This window comes from Caretta caretta, chromosome 24 (assembly GCF_965140235.1).
Source record: "Caretta caretta isolate rCarCar2 chromosome 24, rCarCar1.hap1, whole genome shotgun sequence".
In the NCBI taxonomy this organism is placed as follows: Eukaryota; Metazoa; Chordata; order Testudines; family Cheloniidae; genus Caretta; species Caretta caretta.
The window spans coordinates 13574165-13588733 of NC_134229.1; the positions used below are offsets into that span (position 1 = coordinate 13574165).

Genomic DNA, 14569 nt, shown 5'->3' on the forward strand with positions numbered 1-14569 from the left:
GGGGGCAGGAGGGGAGCCCTGGGGTGTGTGTCAATGGGATGGGGGAGGGGAGGAAGCTATTCACGGAACCAGACTTGCTCCAGCACTAGGCTGGGAGCCAGGACTCCTGCATTCTATCCTGCCCCTTCTCTCCCTCCTCCCCCCTGTGGGGCCCCTGCCCCCTCTGTGCTCTGTCTGCAGATCACAGGCCCCTGGGGCAGGGTCCATCCCTACAGCATCTGGGTCTGTTTGGGGTGGGGGGTGTGCAGAGCACAGTGGGGTGGGGTGTGATCTCTGGCCCCAGCCCAGCATGCCGTGTTCACTTGGGTGCCTGGTCCCATGTGGGGGGTGGATCTGGAGCATGGGGGGCAGGCATGAGCTGGTGGGTTGTGTTGACTGGAGGTGGGTGCTGCGAGAAGCCATAGTGGGACAGTTCAGGAGGCCACTGCGTATGTGGCGCTTAGTGGGGCGGATGGGTCTGTGACCTACTGAGAGGAGCCAGGCTGGGGGGCAGCTGCTGCATTGCTGTGTATCAGTGTCTCTTGGCAGGTTGCCTGGTGGTGGGGCTGTAGGACCCATCTGTGTCTCTGAGCTGCTCCCATGGCACCTGGGGCTGTCTGTGTGTTTTGGTTGCCCCCTGTGGTTTGTGTGGTTGTGGGGATGGTGGGGGCTGTCTCTTGGCTACCCTGCGATGGGGCCAGCAGTGCCATGGGCCCCGTGTTTCAGTGACTCTCGGCCGCCCACAGGTCGCACGGTGGTGAAGCCGGTGGTGGCGCGGGACTCGGAGGACTCACAGGAGGAGTTCCCAGCGCCCTGGGAGCTGATGCTGGGGGCGACAGAGACAGCAGAGCAGGAGGCCCTGCTGCAGCGCAAGTCGGCCCGGCGCTGCGTCAAGCAGAGACCCTCCTACGACATCTTCGAGTCCACGGATGACTCGGATGCTGAGCCCCAGCCCGGCTCCACCACGCCCCGTAGGAAGCCCTCCCGCGACTCGGGTGAGCCGCTCTGCTGGGACCTCCGTCCCCCCTGCGCCTGAGCTGGCTCCCACCCGCCCCCCACTGCGTGGCGGCCGGCTCCCCTCTCCCCGTGACAGGTTGCTGGCTTCCCTGGGCTGTCTCCCCCACCTGTGTATTGGGTACCTGGGGTGCAGAGGGGTCAGGGCCTGGGATGTTGCCGTGCCAGCAGGTGGGCTGGGGCTGCTGGCCCTCTAACAGTCTCTCTGCCCCTCCAGACCTGCTCCCCATGGAGGCAGAGGAGCAGAGCCGGCCGCGGAGGACGCCGCTGCAGCCCGTCGTGCAGCTCAAGGCGAGAAGGAGGCTGGAGAAGGTGAGGTGGCCCCAGGCATGGAGTGAGCAGTGTATGGGGTGTGATGCACCTATGCTCCAGCACTGGAAGGACCCAGGCCCAGAGCAGAGGGAGAGGAGCCTGCATGGGGCCCAGGGATTCCAGTGCGAACACCATCATGGGTGGGCAGGCAGGGGTCTGCCAGGATGGGGAACCCCACCTTGTTCCATCCAGGCCTCCACATGACTGGCACAGCTCTCACTGGCTGGTTCCAGGACCCGTGTCCTGTTTTCTGCCCTCTGAGCCAGCCATTCTCCTGCTTTGTGGCTGGATCAGAGCCCGCACTGTCCAGAGTGGAAAGGCCATGTGTCCCTTCCCTACCCCCATGAGCCAGCCAGTCTCCTGCCCTGGAGCCAGATGGGAGCTGATGCCCCTTAGAGGGTGGAGGTCCCCTGCCTTCCCTCCCACTGACCTCCTTCTCCCCCCAGGACACACTCTCCTCTGGCTCGTTCCCTTCCTTCCCCAATGGCTGGAACGGGAAGCAGAAATCCACTGACGGGGTCCACCGTCTGCGTGTTGACTTCAAGGTGAGGGGGCAGCGCTCTCTGGTCCCCAGTGTTGGGCAGAATCCACACCCAACTCGGCCCTGCTGCGGGAGGGGTGTCGGCACTGGCTCCACATCTCAGCGCGAGCCTCCAGCCCCCTTCCCTTGAGGTGCTGAGGACACAGGGCAGCTCAGTCCCACACGGGTGGTGGGGCAAAGGAATTAAGCCCCTTTCTGGTGCTGGAGCCCCCCCCCCCACACCAGGCAGGGCTGGAGGAGGGGCTGGCAGGGGGTGGAGGTTGTCGGGCCCCTCTGGAGGCTGGCAGGTTGCCACCCCCTCCCTCAGGTGTCCCACCACTCCCTGCCACCCGTCAGGTGTGCCCAGGGGCTGCACTGGGGGTGGGGAGGCTGGTCCCCATGCTTCCCTTTGAGCTGGGAGGCACCGCTGAGGAATCTCCAGCCTGTGCCCCACGGTGTGAGGGTCCCCTCTGGCCTGCCCACTTAGGATCCTGTGGGGTGGGTGGGAACAGAGGGTGGCATGGCTCTGTGTCCCTGGCTGCGGCCCCAGCCCGTATCTGTCTCCAGGGTCCCAGCAAGCCGTCTGTGGGCAGGGCGAGAGGCTCATAGCTGTGGGGTGGGCACCATCTCTTGCAGGAAGACTGTGACTTGGAGAATGTGTGGCTGATGGGGGGGCTCAGCATCCTGACCTCTGGACCTGTCACAGCCCAGCTCATGTGCCTGCTCTGCGCCAGCAAGGGCTTCCATGAGGTGAGAGCGTGGGGCCCGGATGCCGGGGTTCTCTCCCCGCTCTGGGGGCAGGGGGCGCTGGGAGCCCAGACACGGGGGTTCCCCTTCTGCTCTGGAGGTGGGGGGTGTCTAGTGGTTGTGGGGAGGGCTGGGAACCCAGAGATCAGGTTCTCTCCCCGCTCTGGGGGCAGGGGGCGCTGGGAGCCCAGACACGGGGGTTCCCCTTCTGCTCTGGAGGTGGGGGGTGTCTAGTGGTTGTGGGGAGGGCTGGGAACCCAGAGATCAGGTTCTCTCCCAGCTCTGGAGGCAGGGAGCCAGGACTCCAGGGTTCCCTCCTGGCTCTGGGCGGAGCCATCTCATCGGCCCGTCCCCTCCCCAGCTGGTGTTCTGCCAGGTTTGCTGCGACCCCTTCCACGTGTTCTGCCTGGAGGAGGACGAGCAGCCGCAGCGGGAGCAGGAAGCGAACTGGTGCTGTCGCTGCTGCAAGTTCTGCCACGTGTGTGGGCGCAAGAACAAGGTCTCCAAGGTAGGTGCCCTGGCAGGAGGTTGGGGCCCTTCCCGCCAGGCAGCGTTAGCCTGTGCCCTAGCACGGCACTAGGGGGCGCTGTGCTGCAGGGAGCGCGGGTCGGGGGCTCTCCCTGGCAGTCGGGGCTGGCCCCAATGCCTAGCGTTGAGGTCCGTCCTCCCCCTGCGCTGTACACCCACCTCCTGACTCCTCTGGGTTCTGTACAGTTCTTTGCCGCCAAAAGCCAGGTGTGAACCCAAGTGTCCGGCCCGTTAGTCCCCCTCGGGTGATTCCGTTCTGCTCCCCGAAATCACCCACGTGGGCAGCGTGACTGGGGCTCGGCTTTCATTCCTGCCCAAACCTGGTAATGCCAAGCAGCTGGGAATTCCCAGCAGGGCTGTGTCTTAGTGCCAGGTAGGGGGTCCCTGGGTGACCAGCTACTCACCCGACCCCAGAGGGTGCCGGGCGAGGGGCCCTGGGTGACCTGCCCCACCCGAGAGTGGACCAGCCTCCCCACCCCCAGTGCAGCCACTGGGCACACCTGACGGGTGGCAGGGAGTGGTGGGACACCTGAGGGAGGGGGTGGCAACCTGCCAGCCTCCAGAGGGGCCCGACAACCTCCACCCCCTGCCAGCCCCTCCTCCTCAATGCCAGGTGAGGGGGCCCTGGGTGACCAGCCTTCGGCCTCACCCTGAGGCAGCTGCATCTCAGCCCTCGCCATCTCGGGGTGGGGCAGGGGGTCTCCATCCGTGTCTCACGCCTGCCTTCTCCTTTCTGCCCTGTCACAGCCCCTGCTGGAGTGCGAGCGCTGCCGCAACTGCTACCACCCGGCCTGCCTGGGCCCCAACTACCCCAGCAAGCCCATTCGCAAGAAGAGGGGCTGGGTGAGCACAGGGGCAGGGCCGTGCCAGGATGGGGAGGAAGGGGGCAGGGTCTATCCTGGGGTCGGCAGGGTTGAGGTGTTGTGAGGGGGGGGTTTCTCCCACACTAACGCTCTTGTTGGCTCCCCAGATCTGCTCTGCCTGCATCCGCTGCAAGAGCTGTGGGGCTGCCCCAGGGAAGAACTGGGACACAGAGTGGTCCCATGATTACAGCTTCTGCCCCCCCTGCTCCCTGCTCTATGACAAAGGTGTGTGTGGTGGGGAATGGGGCGCAGGGCCTTTCTCCTCTATGGGATGCAGGCTCCCATCCAGCCCCAGGGTGGAGGGCTGGCTGGCTCAGGGGGGTGGGGAATGGGATGCGGGGCCTTTCTCCTTTAGGGGACGCCAGCTCCCATCCGGCCCCAGGGTTGGGGGCTGGCTGGATAAGGGCAGCAAGGAATGGTGCATGGGCCTTTTCCCCTCTAGGGGACACAGGCTCCCATCTGGCCCCAGGGCAGGGGACTGGCTCGGGATGGGGAATGGGGCCTGTTCCCTCTGGGGGTGCCAGCCCCATGTGCAGCACTAACCCCTCTGCCCCCCAGGTAACTACTGCCCCATCTGCTCTCACTGCTACGAGGACAACGACTACGAGAGCAAGATGATGCAATGCGCCAAGTGCGAGCACTGGGTTCATGCCAAATGTGAGGGGCTCTCAGGTCAGTCTGCGGGCTTGTCCAGTGAGCTGCGCTGGGTGTCAGGGCTGGCCCTGCCAGCTGGGGAGAGCCCTGCCCCCTGCAGCACAGTGCCCCCTAGTGCTGCCCTGGGGCTTCGGTGCTGGTCTTGCCAGCTGGGGAGAGCCATGCCCACCTGCAGCACAGAACCCCCACAGTGCCCTCAAGTGCTGCCCTGGGGCTTCAGGGCTGGCCCTGCTGGTTGGGGAGAGCCATGACCCCTTTGGCACAGCACCCCCTAGTGTGTCCCCTCAGTATCTGCAGCACACCCCTTTTGCCTTGGGCTGCCATCTTAGCCCTGGCCCTGCTTTACTGGCCATGGTTGGCCCATGCGCCCCCTGCCCCCGTGGTGGAAGGCTGCATGGGGCTGGGGCTGCCTGACCTGCTATGCTCTCTCCCCAGACGAGGACTACGAGATCTTGTCCAGCCTGCCAGAGAGCGTGGTCTACAACTGCCGGCCCTGCTCTGGCAGCGACCGGGCCAAGTGGCGGGATGTCCTCACCTCGGAGCTGCGCAAGGGGCTGCGTAACGTGCTGCAGGGAATGCTGGCCTCCCAGCATGCTGAGCCCCTGCTGCAGTGCGCCCAGGTACGGCCCTGCGCCCCGGAGCCAGGAGAGACCCCGCCCCCTGGCTCCCAGCCCCTGCTGTAGTGCCCCCAGGTACGGCCCTGCGCCCCGGAGCCAGGAGAGCCCCCGCCCCCTGGCTCTCGGCCTCTCCCTGCGCTCTAACCCACTAGTTCCCACAGCACTCCCAGCTGGGAGAGACCTCAGCCCCCTGGCTCCCAGCGCCCCCTGGAATCCATGAGTCCCCTTATTCCTCTCAGCTGTGGGTAGAACCTAGGTGTCCTGGCTCCTAGCCCCCGTTAGTCCATGTTGTTGCAGTGACACTGTCTGGTGCCCCCCCCCCCCCGGCAGCTGTCTGGGAGCTGATTGTGGGGGCGTTTCTGGCTGCAAGGCGCACAAGGCCCATGCCAGGTGGATGAGTCCCTGCCTGCGGGGGGATGGACCCTGGTCTGGGACAGTGGAACACAGAGGGGGGCAGGGTGCAGACTCTGGGGAGAGCAGACCCTCCCCCACCAGCGACCTGTGGTTTTCCTGGGTGCTGACCCCCATTTCCCTGCAGTGCTGCCCGGATGACGGCGTGAAGGTGCACCGGCGACCCTGCAACCTGCGCACTATCAGCAAGCTCTTCGAACAGGGCCACTACAGCTCCGTGGTGAGGGGGCTGCAGGCCGTGCAGGGCACGGATGGAGCATGAAGGATGGGCAAGGGAGGTGGGGGACAGAGCAGTGCAGGGGGGCTCAGAGGGGGTGGTGGGCAGGGCGGGGTAGTGGTTAGGCTCTGCCCCCACGGTCGCTCTCCCCCCAGCACGGGTTCAGCGAGGACGTGGTGGGCATCCTGTTGCGGCACCTGGAGGAGCATGAGGGCCTCGAGGAGGAGCAGGGCGGTCCCTCTGCCAAGGCGCTCTACATTGAGGTACCGCAGGGAGCACGAGGGGCAAGCATGGTGTGCGTGCCAGGGCACTCGGGGGGCACTGCACATGGGGGGGCGAGACAGGATTCTGGTCAGTTGGGCCCACTGTGGGTCTGGTTGGGGGCGGATGCTGGGCCCCCGTGGTGGTGGCTGGGGGGCAGAAGCGGTGGGCGGGGTGGCTGGGGGACCCTGTGGATGTGGCAAGCGTTCCCCGGTGCAGCCCCCACCACTTGGCTCTCTCCTGCAGCTCATGGCGCGCTCGTTCAGCTGGTTCAACGCCCAGGACGCCAAGCGCTGGCAGCGGCGCAGCTGCCTCCCCAAGTGAGTACTGGGAGGTGGGGGGGACTGGCAACAGGGACACTGGGGGGTTCAGGGAGGGCTTGGGGTGACTCCCAGGGCCCCGGCTCCCTTGCCCTCACACTGTTACTCTGCCCCCTCCCCCCCACAGTGGCATGCTGCCTGACGCTGTGCTGCCCCCCTCCTCCGACCACATGTATGCGCAGTGGCGCCGGCCCGAGGAGCCCAGCGCCACAGAGAATGGCCAGTTGGCACCCGGAACCATGGGCACCTGTGAGTACAGGGGGGCTGGGAGCTAGGACTCCTGGGTTCTGTCCCTTGCTCTGGGAGGGGAGTGCGGTCTGATGGGTTAGAGTAGGGGGATGGGAGCTGGGAGCCAGAACTGTGTTCTCCCGGGCTCTGGGAGGGAAGTGGGGTCTAGTGGTTAGGGCAGGGGTGGGCGAGTGGTTGGGGGAGAGGACTCTTGGGTTCTGTCCCTGGCTCTGGGAGGGGAGTGAGGTCTGGTGGGTTAGACTGGGGGAATGGGGGCTGGAAGTTGGGCCAGCTGCTGAGTTGGTAGGGGCGATGGGGGAAGGAAGCTGGTGGTCACTCTCCATGTGCATTGTTAAGGCCTCTCTCCTACGCCCCCACCCCATCACCACCATCGGGTCTCTGCCCCCAGCAGCTCTCACCCTCTCTCCCGGCAGGTGGGAAGGGCCAGGAGGTGGCGCTGTCGAAGCAGGGGCTGGGCAGCGGCGCTGAGGACAAGCGTCAGTGCGCCCTGTGCCTTCAGTATGGGGACGCCCCGTCCAAGGTAAGGCCTGGCCCACCCCAAGGCTGCACCAGGGCTTGGGTGAGCCATCAACCCCCAAACGCATGGCCTTGGGCCGCTGGGGATCCAGGGGAGCATGGAGTGTGGGGCTTGGACACCTGGGTTCAGTCCCCTGCTCAGGGTGGGGGAAGTGGGGGCTAAAGGTTACAGCAGAGGGGGCTAGGAGCCGGGACTCCTGGTTCTGTCCCAGGTCACTGCTGGAGTTTTTTGCCCTTTGCTCCCCCTCTGGCTGGTGATGCTGACCCTGTCCCCCTCACTCTCCACCCCTCCCCAGGACGCAGGGCGGCTCCTGTACATCGGCCAGAATGAATGGACCCACGTCAACTGCGCCATCTGGTCGGCCGAGGTCTTTGAGGAGAACGATGGATCCCTGAAGAATGTGCATGCTGCCGTGGTGCGGGGGCGCCAGATGGTGAGGGGGCAGGTCCCTGCAGGCCGGGGGTCGGCCTCAGCTGAGTGAGGGGGCGAGGCTGAGGTGCTGGCGGGGTAAGGCTGTAGGGGAGCAGGTGTGTCTGCCTTTGGGGCAAGGACTGCTGCTCTCCCATTGAGGTGGGTGGTGGGGCCTGTCTGCCACTGGGGGGTTGGGGTGGGCGGGGCTGAAGCCTTTGGGGGTGGGGCCTGTCTCCTGGTGGGGGGCAGGGCTGAGGGCCGGGGGTGGGGCCTGTCTCCCCCTGTGGGGGTGGGGCAGCTGTTGGCCAGTGCGGGGGCAGGCTGAGGCCGGGGTGTGGTGGGGGGGCGCCTGAGGCCGGCTGTTTGCCCTCTGCACTGGCGCAGGCCAGGCTGCGAGCGCTGCCCCCTTACCCCCGCTGTGCCCCCAGCGCTGCGAGCACTGCCAGCGTACCGGCGCCACAGTGGGCTGCTGCCTGTCGGCCTGTCTCAGCAATTACCACTTCATGTGCGCCCGCCTGCGCCGCTGCACCTTCCAGGAGGACAAGAAGGTTTTCTGCCAGAAGCACACGGACCTGCTGGATGGGACGGTGAGGGGCCGTGCCGGATGCACCTGCGGGGGGCGGGGGCTGCGAGCCGGGCGGGTTGGGCTGTGGGGTGCTACTCCCCTGGAGATTGAGGGCTAGGGCCCCATGGTGTGTTTGGGGGGTCCCTATGGCTAGGCTGGCCCTTGTGGGGGGTCCCTGCTAAAGTGCTTCCAGGCAAGGGGGTACTACCCAGCTGCTGACCCATACCCCCACCCGCTCCAGGAGATCGTCACCGAGGACGGGTTCGATGTGCTGCGCCGGGTCTACGTGGACTTTGAGGGCATCAGCTTCAAGAGGAAATTCATGGTTGGCCTCGAACCCGACACAGTCAACATGATGATCGGTGAGTGCGGGGGGGCTTCTTCCTTCTAGGGGGCGCCAGCTCTCATCCGGCCCCAGAGCGGAGGACTGGCTGACTGGGGAAGAGGCGGGCAGGGAATGGGGCATTTGGCCTCCCCCTCCACGGGGTGCCAGCTCCCATCTGGCCGTAGGTGCGTGCGGATGTCCTCATCTCATCTCCTATTGTAGGTTCCATCAAGATAGACAGTCTGGGGCTGCTGACGGACCTGTCGGAGTGCGAGGGACGCCTCTTCCCTGTCGGCTACCAGTGAGTATCTGGCCCCCGGTGCGGGGCTTCCCTGGCTCCCTGCCCTGCGGTGTGTGCGCTACAGGGATGAACCCATCCCCAACCCCCCCCCCCTGCCCTGGGGCTGCCTGTGTACCCCACCCCAATTTCCAGCCCCCCATGCCCTTCTTTGGGGGGCTAAGTGGGCGGCTGGGGCCATGCCGGAGCAGCCAGGGAGGGTTGAACTATCAGCACAAGGGAAAGGTGGCAAGGACGCATATGGTGCCGAGCCAATGTCGAGACCCGTCTGGCCGCAGGCGTCCAGCCCGTGGGACGGTTCCCTGGCAGGCTCATTGCAACTCACTGGCCGCACCAGGCGGGATAGGGGCAACCAGTGGAAGGAGTGACCAGGGCACGGTGCAGTGACCTGGGCCAGCCACCTTTCAGGGAGGTGCTTTAGCCAGATACCTGCGGCTGGGCTTGGGGTGGGGGTGGAGTCTCTGGCTTGTGCTGTCCCAGAGCTCAGGTGGCTCTGGGCGGTGCCCTCTCCTGCCAGGTGCACTCGGCTGTATTGGAGCACGGTAGATGCCCGGAGGCGCTGCTGGTACAAGTGCCGAATCCTGGAGTGCCGGCCCCAGCCGAACCAGAAGGAGCCAGACCCGCTGGTGGGGCAGGAGGAGAACCAGACCATCGTGCACAGCCCTACCACAGGTGAGGGGTGGGGTGAGGGGCTGACCCGGTTGAAGGGGGAGACACTCTGCCACCATACAAGGGGGCTTTGTGGGCTCTGCACAAGCCAAGCGTGTTCTGGGTGGGGGCTCCCATCCTCGGGGGCGGGGCTGTCCTTGGTGCACCAGCCCCTGTGTCCTGCCTGGGAGCTGTCCTCTCACCCTGGCAGAGGATAAAATACCCGCTGCTGCAGCTAGGGGAGACTCCTTTCAGCTCAAAGTGCAGCGTTGTGTGGCTGCTGCCCTGCCCCAGAGGTGGCTGCATTTCCGTACCAGGCGCGTGTCCTGGTGCTGTCTCCAGGGCCATGCAGTCGGGCCTCCGTGCCGTAGGCGGCTCCTCGCTCTACCTAGCATGTTGTTTTTGCTCCCGTTTCAGACGCTCACCTTTGGGATCTGCACCTCCCGGGCACAGCGCCTGCCATGCTGGCACCAGAGTGCCACTCGCCTTCCTGCAACCCGGGGCCCCTGCCTCCCCCGGAGCCGGCCACCACTTCCGTGCCCCGCTCCTTGGCTGGAGCTCGCATCAAAGTGCCCAACTACTCTCCGACGCGCCGGCCCCTGGCTGGGGTCTCCTCCCGGCCGCTGCCGTCACCCGGTACGTGCCCCCTGCCTGGTCATGAGGGGCAGGGCTGGTTGCCCTGTGGGGGGAGGGAGAAGGGTGGGCTGCTGCTCGTGGCCTGGTCTCTCAAAGGATTCTGGGAAACAAGCACTGTGGGGGTGGTGGTGGCGGGAGGAGTTGTGGCCTAGGGGGTTCTGGGATGCACTCTTTGGGGTTTGGAATTGGGGGCAGTGTTGTGGGCCAAGGGTTGTGAGATGCTTTCTGGGGGCTGGTGGTCTGATCCCGCCTGGGAGGGGTGTGCGGGGTCCCCCCAAACCCGGTGCCAGCATCTCACCCCCCCGTTTTCCCCCCTCAGGCAGCACGTCGTCCATGGCCCACCACATCCTGACGGTGGGCGACCCGGACTTCACACCACTGCGCCGCCCCCGGCGCCACAGCCCCCTCTCGCCGCCCCCGCGCCGGGCCCCCTCCCCCCTGCGCCCCACCAGGACTCGGCCGCCGGGCCCCACCTCTCTCAGGGCAGGAGCCGCTCCCCCGGGGAGCAGCCCACAGCACCCCCCTACCTCAGCCAGGCCCGGCCCACCTACCTCCCCCCCGGCAATCCCCTCGTCCCCCGGCGTGCCCCCCGAACTGACCTTCGATGAGCTCAACGTCTCGGACCTGGAGTTCGACGACAGCCTGCTGGATGAGCCCTTCCAGGTGGGGGGTGAGGGGCGGGGGCCCTGCTCCTCGCCTGGCCTGCCCCTGGCCGGCCCCAGTGACGAAGACGAGGAGGAGGAAGGGGCTGGGGGCACTGGGCGCTACTTCCGCTTTCCCCGCACGGTGGTGACACGGGAGCTAGACCTGGCGCCGTACCCACTGGACCTACCGCTACCCCACATCGACCAGCTGGATGGGGTGGACGATGGGGAGGGTGAGGGGCGGGGTGCCAATGGCAAGCGGGTGGAGCCAGGGGCGGAGCAGGGGTCAGCTGGCCCCGCCCCCCCACCCGAGGACCTGCCTTCGGAAATCGTGGACTTTGTGCTGAAGAACCTGGGCGAGGGCAAGGCCCCGGAGCCCAGTGTGAATGGCAGCGAGGCAGGCCCCGCACCCGAGCCAGCCCGTGCCTTGGGCTGGGTGCCAGGCAGCCCGGGCGTCCGGGTGCTGGGCCCCGAGGCGCCCGCCCCGCCCAAGCCTGGCTCCAAGGTCATCCTGGTCAACAAGCTGGGGCAGGTGTTTGTCAAGATGCAGGGCGGGGAGGAGGCGCTGGCGGGGGGCAGCCTGGAGGGGCCGGGTGCCCCTGCCAAGCCAGGCCCGGCTCTGCCCCCACAGCCCCCAGCCAGCCTGGGCACAGTGATCTTCCGTGCTGCAGCCCCACTGGGCGTGGCCAGGAGCCCAGTGCCCACCTGGACCATCCGAGCGCCTGTTCTCAGCATGGTGCCCATGATGAATGTGCTGCGGCCACCAGGTGCTGGGGGGCAGCTCACCCTGGGCCCCTCGGCCCTGGTTACGCCCTCGCTGGGGCTGCCCCAGCCCTGCCTGCTGCAGCGCCTGGCCCTCAACTCAGGCTTGCTCCACCTGCCTGTCCCCCCACCCCAGCCACATGCCCACCAGCTCCCCAGCAGTGCCAAGAGGGTTTCTGCCGTCGCTGGTGCCCACCCCAAGAGGCCCAAGCTGGAGGAAGAGGAGGAGCTGCTGCCCCCTGCATTGTCAGCTGGTACCCCTGACAGCCAGAGCAGGAACGGCCTCACCAGCCCCCCGCAGGGCCCCAGGTAGGTGACCCCAACCCCATAAGCTGTGGGGAGTAGTGCATTCTGGGACATGGCCGCCCAGTGCATGTCTCCCTGTAAGGACATGTCAGATCTGTGCCATGGGGTGCCTTAACCCCGCCCCCCCCAGCTCTGCCAGTACCCCTCAATTTTGACCCACAGCCCCCTCCTGTCCTAGCCCTGGGCTCCCCACAACCTGCCCTGCTCTGCCAGGGCCCCTTGATCCCAACCCACAGCTGCCATTGCCTGCCCCCTAAGTCCACTGCTGTGCTGGCATTGTAGGCCCGGCCGGGTGCGGATGAAGACCCCCTCGGTGAAGAGTGTCCTGGAGCTGGTGGCGCTGAAGGAGCAGGCGGAGCTGAGCGATGGGGGCAGCACAGGGTGAGTGTGAGCCCTGCTGGCCCCCTACCCTGCCCCACCTTCCCGGCCGGTGGCCTGTCCGTGCTGAGCTCTCTCTGCCTGACCCCTGCAGGTCACCCTCGGATCCCTCCCTCGTCCCGGAGTGCAGCCCCCGCATGCCGGATCCCAGCCTGGAGCCTCCGCCAGAGCCCACGTGGCACCGCTACACAGGTACTGCCTGGGCAGCCAGTGTGGGGAGTGGGACTGGTGTGGTGCTGTGCCATGGGGGGGCAGGGGGGTTGGGGCATCATGCCATGCTGTGAGGGGGTTTGGGGGATGCCGTGCTGCAGGGCTTGGCTGGTAGGCAGAGGGGAGCCTGGGACTGGAGCAGGGTGGGAGGTGTCGTGGAGACGTGAGCCAGGACTCTGTGCCCTGCCCCACCCTGCCCCATTCTCACTCTCTACCCCTAGGGGAGCTGTCCAGCTCCGACGAGGACGCCCTGTACTGCGAGGATAAGGAGAATGAGGCGCCACCCAAGAGCCAGCCGCACCTATGCTTCGAGATCAGCAGTGAGGATGGCCTTAGCGTGCAGGCTGACAGCATTGACGGTATGGGGCCTTTCACCTCCAGGGGATGCTGGCTCTGAGCAGCCCCGTTGGGAGGGGACTGGCTAGTGGGGGAAAGGGACACTGGGCCTTCCCCTCCAAGGGGCACCGGCTCTGATCAGGCCTCAGGGAGGGGACTGGCTGGCTTGGGCGGAGGGAGGGGTAGGGAATGGGGCACAGGGCTGTGGGAGTGCCAGGCAGCCTAGGGGCTCATGCTCTCCCCTGCTCTCTCCCCAGGTGCCTGGAAGGCTGTGATTGAGAAGGTGCAGGAGGCACGAGCCAATGCCCGCCTCAAGCACCTGTCATTCGCTGGTGAGTGTGGGGAGCCCTGGCCTAGGGTCTTGTGGGTTAGAGCAGGGGGGCTGGAAGCCAGGACTCCTGGGTTCTCTCCCAGTTCTGGGAGGGCAGTGGGGTCTAGTGGTTAGAGCGGGCAGAGCTGGGAACCAGGACTCCTGGGTTCTCTGCCAGCTCTGGGACGGGGCGGGGCTCAAGGCCATGCGGGTCTCTGATGCCTGGGGGTCTCCCCAGGCATGAACGGGGTGCGCCTGCTGGGCATGCACCATGACGCAGTCACCTTCCTGGTGGAGCAGCTGCACGGCGCCAAGTCCTGCCACAAGTACAAGTTCCGCTACCACCAGCACGAGGAGGAGGAGGAGTCACTGCCCCTGAACCCCCGTGGCTGCGCCCGCGCCGAGGTCTACGTCAGGTGGGGCCGAGGGGACGTGGACCTGGGTGGAGCAGGTCTGGTCTCAGGGAGTGGGGGAGACACCCTGGGGTGAGGATGCCATTGGGAGTGGGGCTTGCGACCTGGCCGGTAGGAGAGTGAGGGGTCTGTCAGGAGTGGGGTGCGGGTTGGTGGGGGGTGCAGGGTTGATCGGGGTGGGGATGTGGGTGGGAATGGGGGAGGGGTCGATGGTGCTTTAATCCTGCCCTCCCGCCCCCCCTCACCCAGGAAATGCACCTTTGACATGTTCAACTTCCTGGCGTCGCAGCACCGCACGCTGCCCGAGGGCGGCACCTATGACGAGGAAGAGGATGAGGTGCAGCTGAAATCCACCAGGTAATGGAGCGGGGGGGGACTGGGAGCCAGGACTCCTGGGTTCTGTGTCCAGCTGTGGGAGGGCTGCCCTGTGTCTATTGGCGGGGGCCCTGGGTGGGCTCGGTTCTGATCCGCTTTGTGCCCTGCTCTCTCCCCAGGCGAGCCACCAGCCTGGAGCTGCCCATGGCCATGCGCTTCCGGCACCTCAAGAGAACCTCCAAGGAGGCTGTGGGCGTGTACAGGTAATGCGCCTGCCCCCCCCCAAGCCCATCCCAGGGCCCAGCACATGGCGCCGCTCTTACACGGCATGTACAGGGGGGCAGAAATGGGCATCTGGCTACAGCTGGCGCCCCCTCTCACTCTGCTGCTTTTTGCCCTGGGGACACTTGCTGTTGGCTTGCCCTGCTTCCTGGGGCGCCTCCCTGTGGTGCTCGGCTAGTGCTGCCTGCCTTCCCCCCTCCCCCCAGTGTGCTGCCTCTGATCTCAGGCCTGGCTCCTGCGCTGACCCTGTGTGCCCCCCCCCTCCCCCCCAGGTCGGCCATCCACGGGCGTGGGCTGTTCTGCAAACGCACCATTGATGCGGGCGAGATGGTCATTGAGTACTCGGGCATCGTCATCCGCTCGGTGCTGACCGACAAGCGTGAGAAGTACTACGATGGCAAGGTGTGGGGGGGCTGGGCTGGGGGAGCTTCGCTGCGAAAGTCTGTCTTGGGGGTGGGGGGAGGTTGTCAGCACTGGGGGAGCAGGAGGTGGGCTGCTGGGACCTGATCCATAGGGGCTGA

The 14569-nt window shown here is 66.5% G+C and overlaps 1 protein-coding gene across 1 annotated transcript in view; it reads left to right on the plus strand.

The window, feature by feature from the left end:
• KMT2B (lysine methyltransferase 2B) overlaps positions 1-14569 on the plus strand; it is a 34798-nt gene that overhangs the window by 18786 nt on the left and 1443 nt on the right. Inside the window, exons 8-36 of the mRNA XM_048827944.2 lie at positions 726-974; positions 1211-1305; positions 1752-1850; positions 2462-2575; positions 2934-3080; positions 3848-3943; positions 4071-4188; positions 4522-4635; positions 5053-5237; positions 5773-5865; positions 6018-6125; positions 6370-6443; positions 6571-6692; positions 7106-7212; positions 7505-7642; positions 8049-8207; positions 8427-8547; positions 8733-8811; positions 9326-9480; positions 9874-10092; positions 10412-11807; positions 12087-12185; positions 12277-12374; positions 12614-12751; positions 12986-13060; positions 13277-13454; positions 13701-13808; positions 13946-14029; positions 14321-14450. Coding sequence (XP_048683901.2) covers positions 726-974; positions 1211-1305; positions 1752-1850; positions 2462-2575; positions 2934-3080; positions 3848-3943; positions 4071-4188; positions 4522-4635; positions 5053-5237; positions 5773-5865; positions 6018-6125; positions 6370-6443; positions 6571-6692; positions 7106-7212; positions 7505-7642; positions 8049-8207; positions 8427-8547; positions 8733-8811; positions 9326-9480; positions 9874-10092; positions 10412-11807; positions 12087-12185; positions 12277-12374; positions 12614-12751; positions 12986-13060; positions 13277-13454; positions 13701-13808; positions 13946-14029; positions 14321-14450 — 4898 coding nt within the window. The remainder of the gene's footprint in view (positions 1-725; positions 975-1210; positions 1306-1751; positions 1851-2461; positions 2576-2933; positions 3081-3847; positions 3944-4070; positions 4189-4521; positions 4636-5052; positions 5238-5772; positions 5866-6017; positions 6126-6369; positions 6444-6570; positions 6693-7105; positions 7213-7504; positions 7643-8048; positions 8208-8426; positions 8548-8732; positions 8812-9325; positions 9481-9873; positions 10093-10411; positions 11808-12086; positions 12186-12276; positions 12375-12613; positions 12752-12985; positions 13061-13276; positions 13455-13700; positions 13809-13945; positions 14030-14320; positions 14451-14569) is intronic.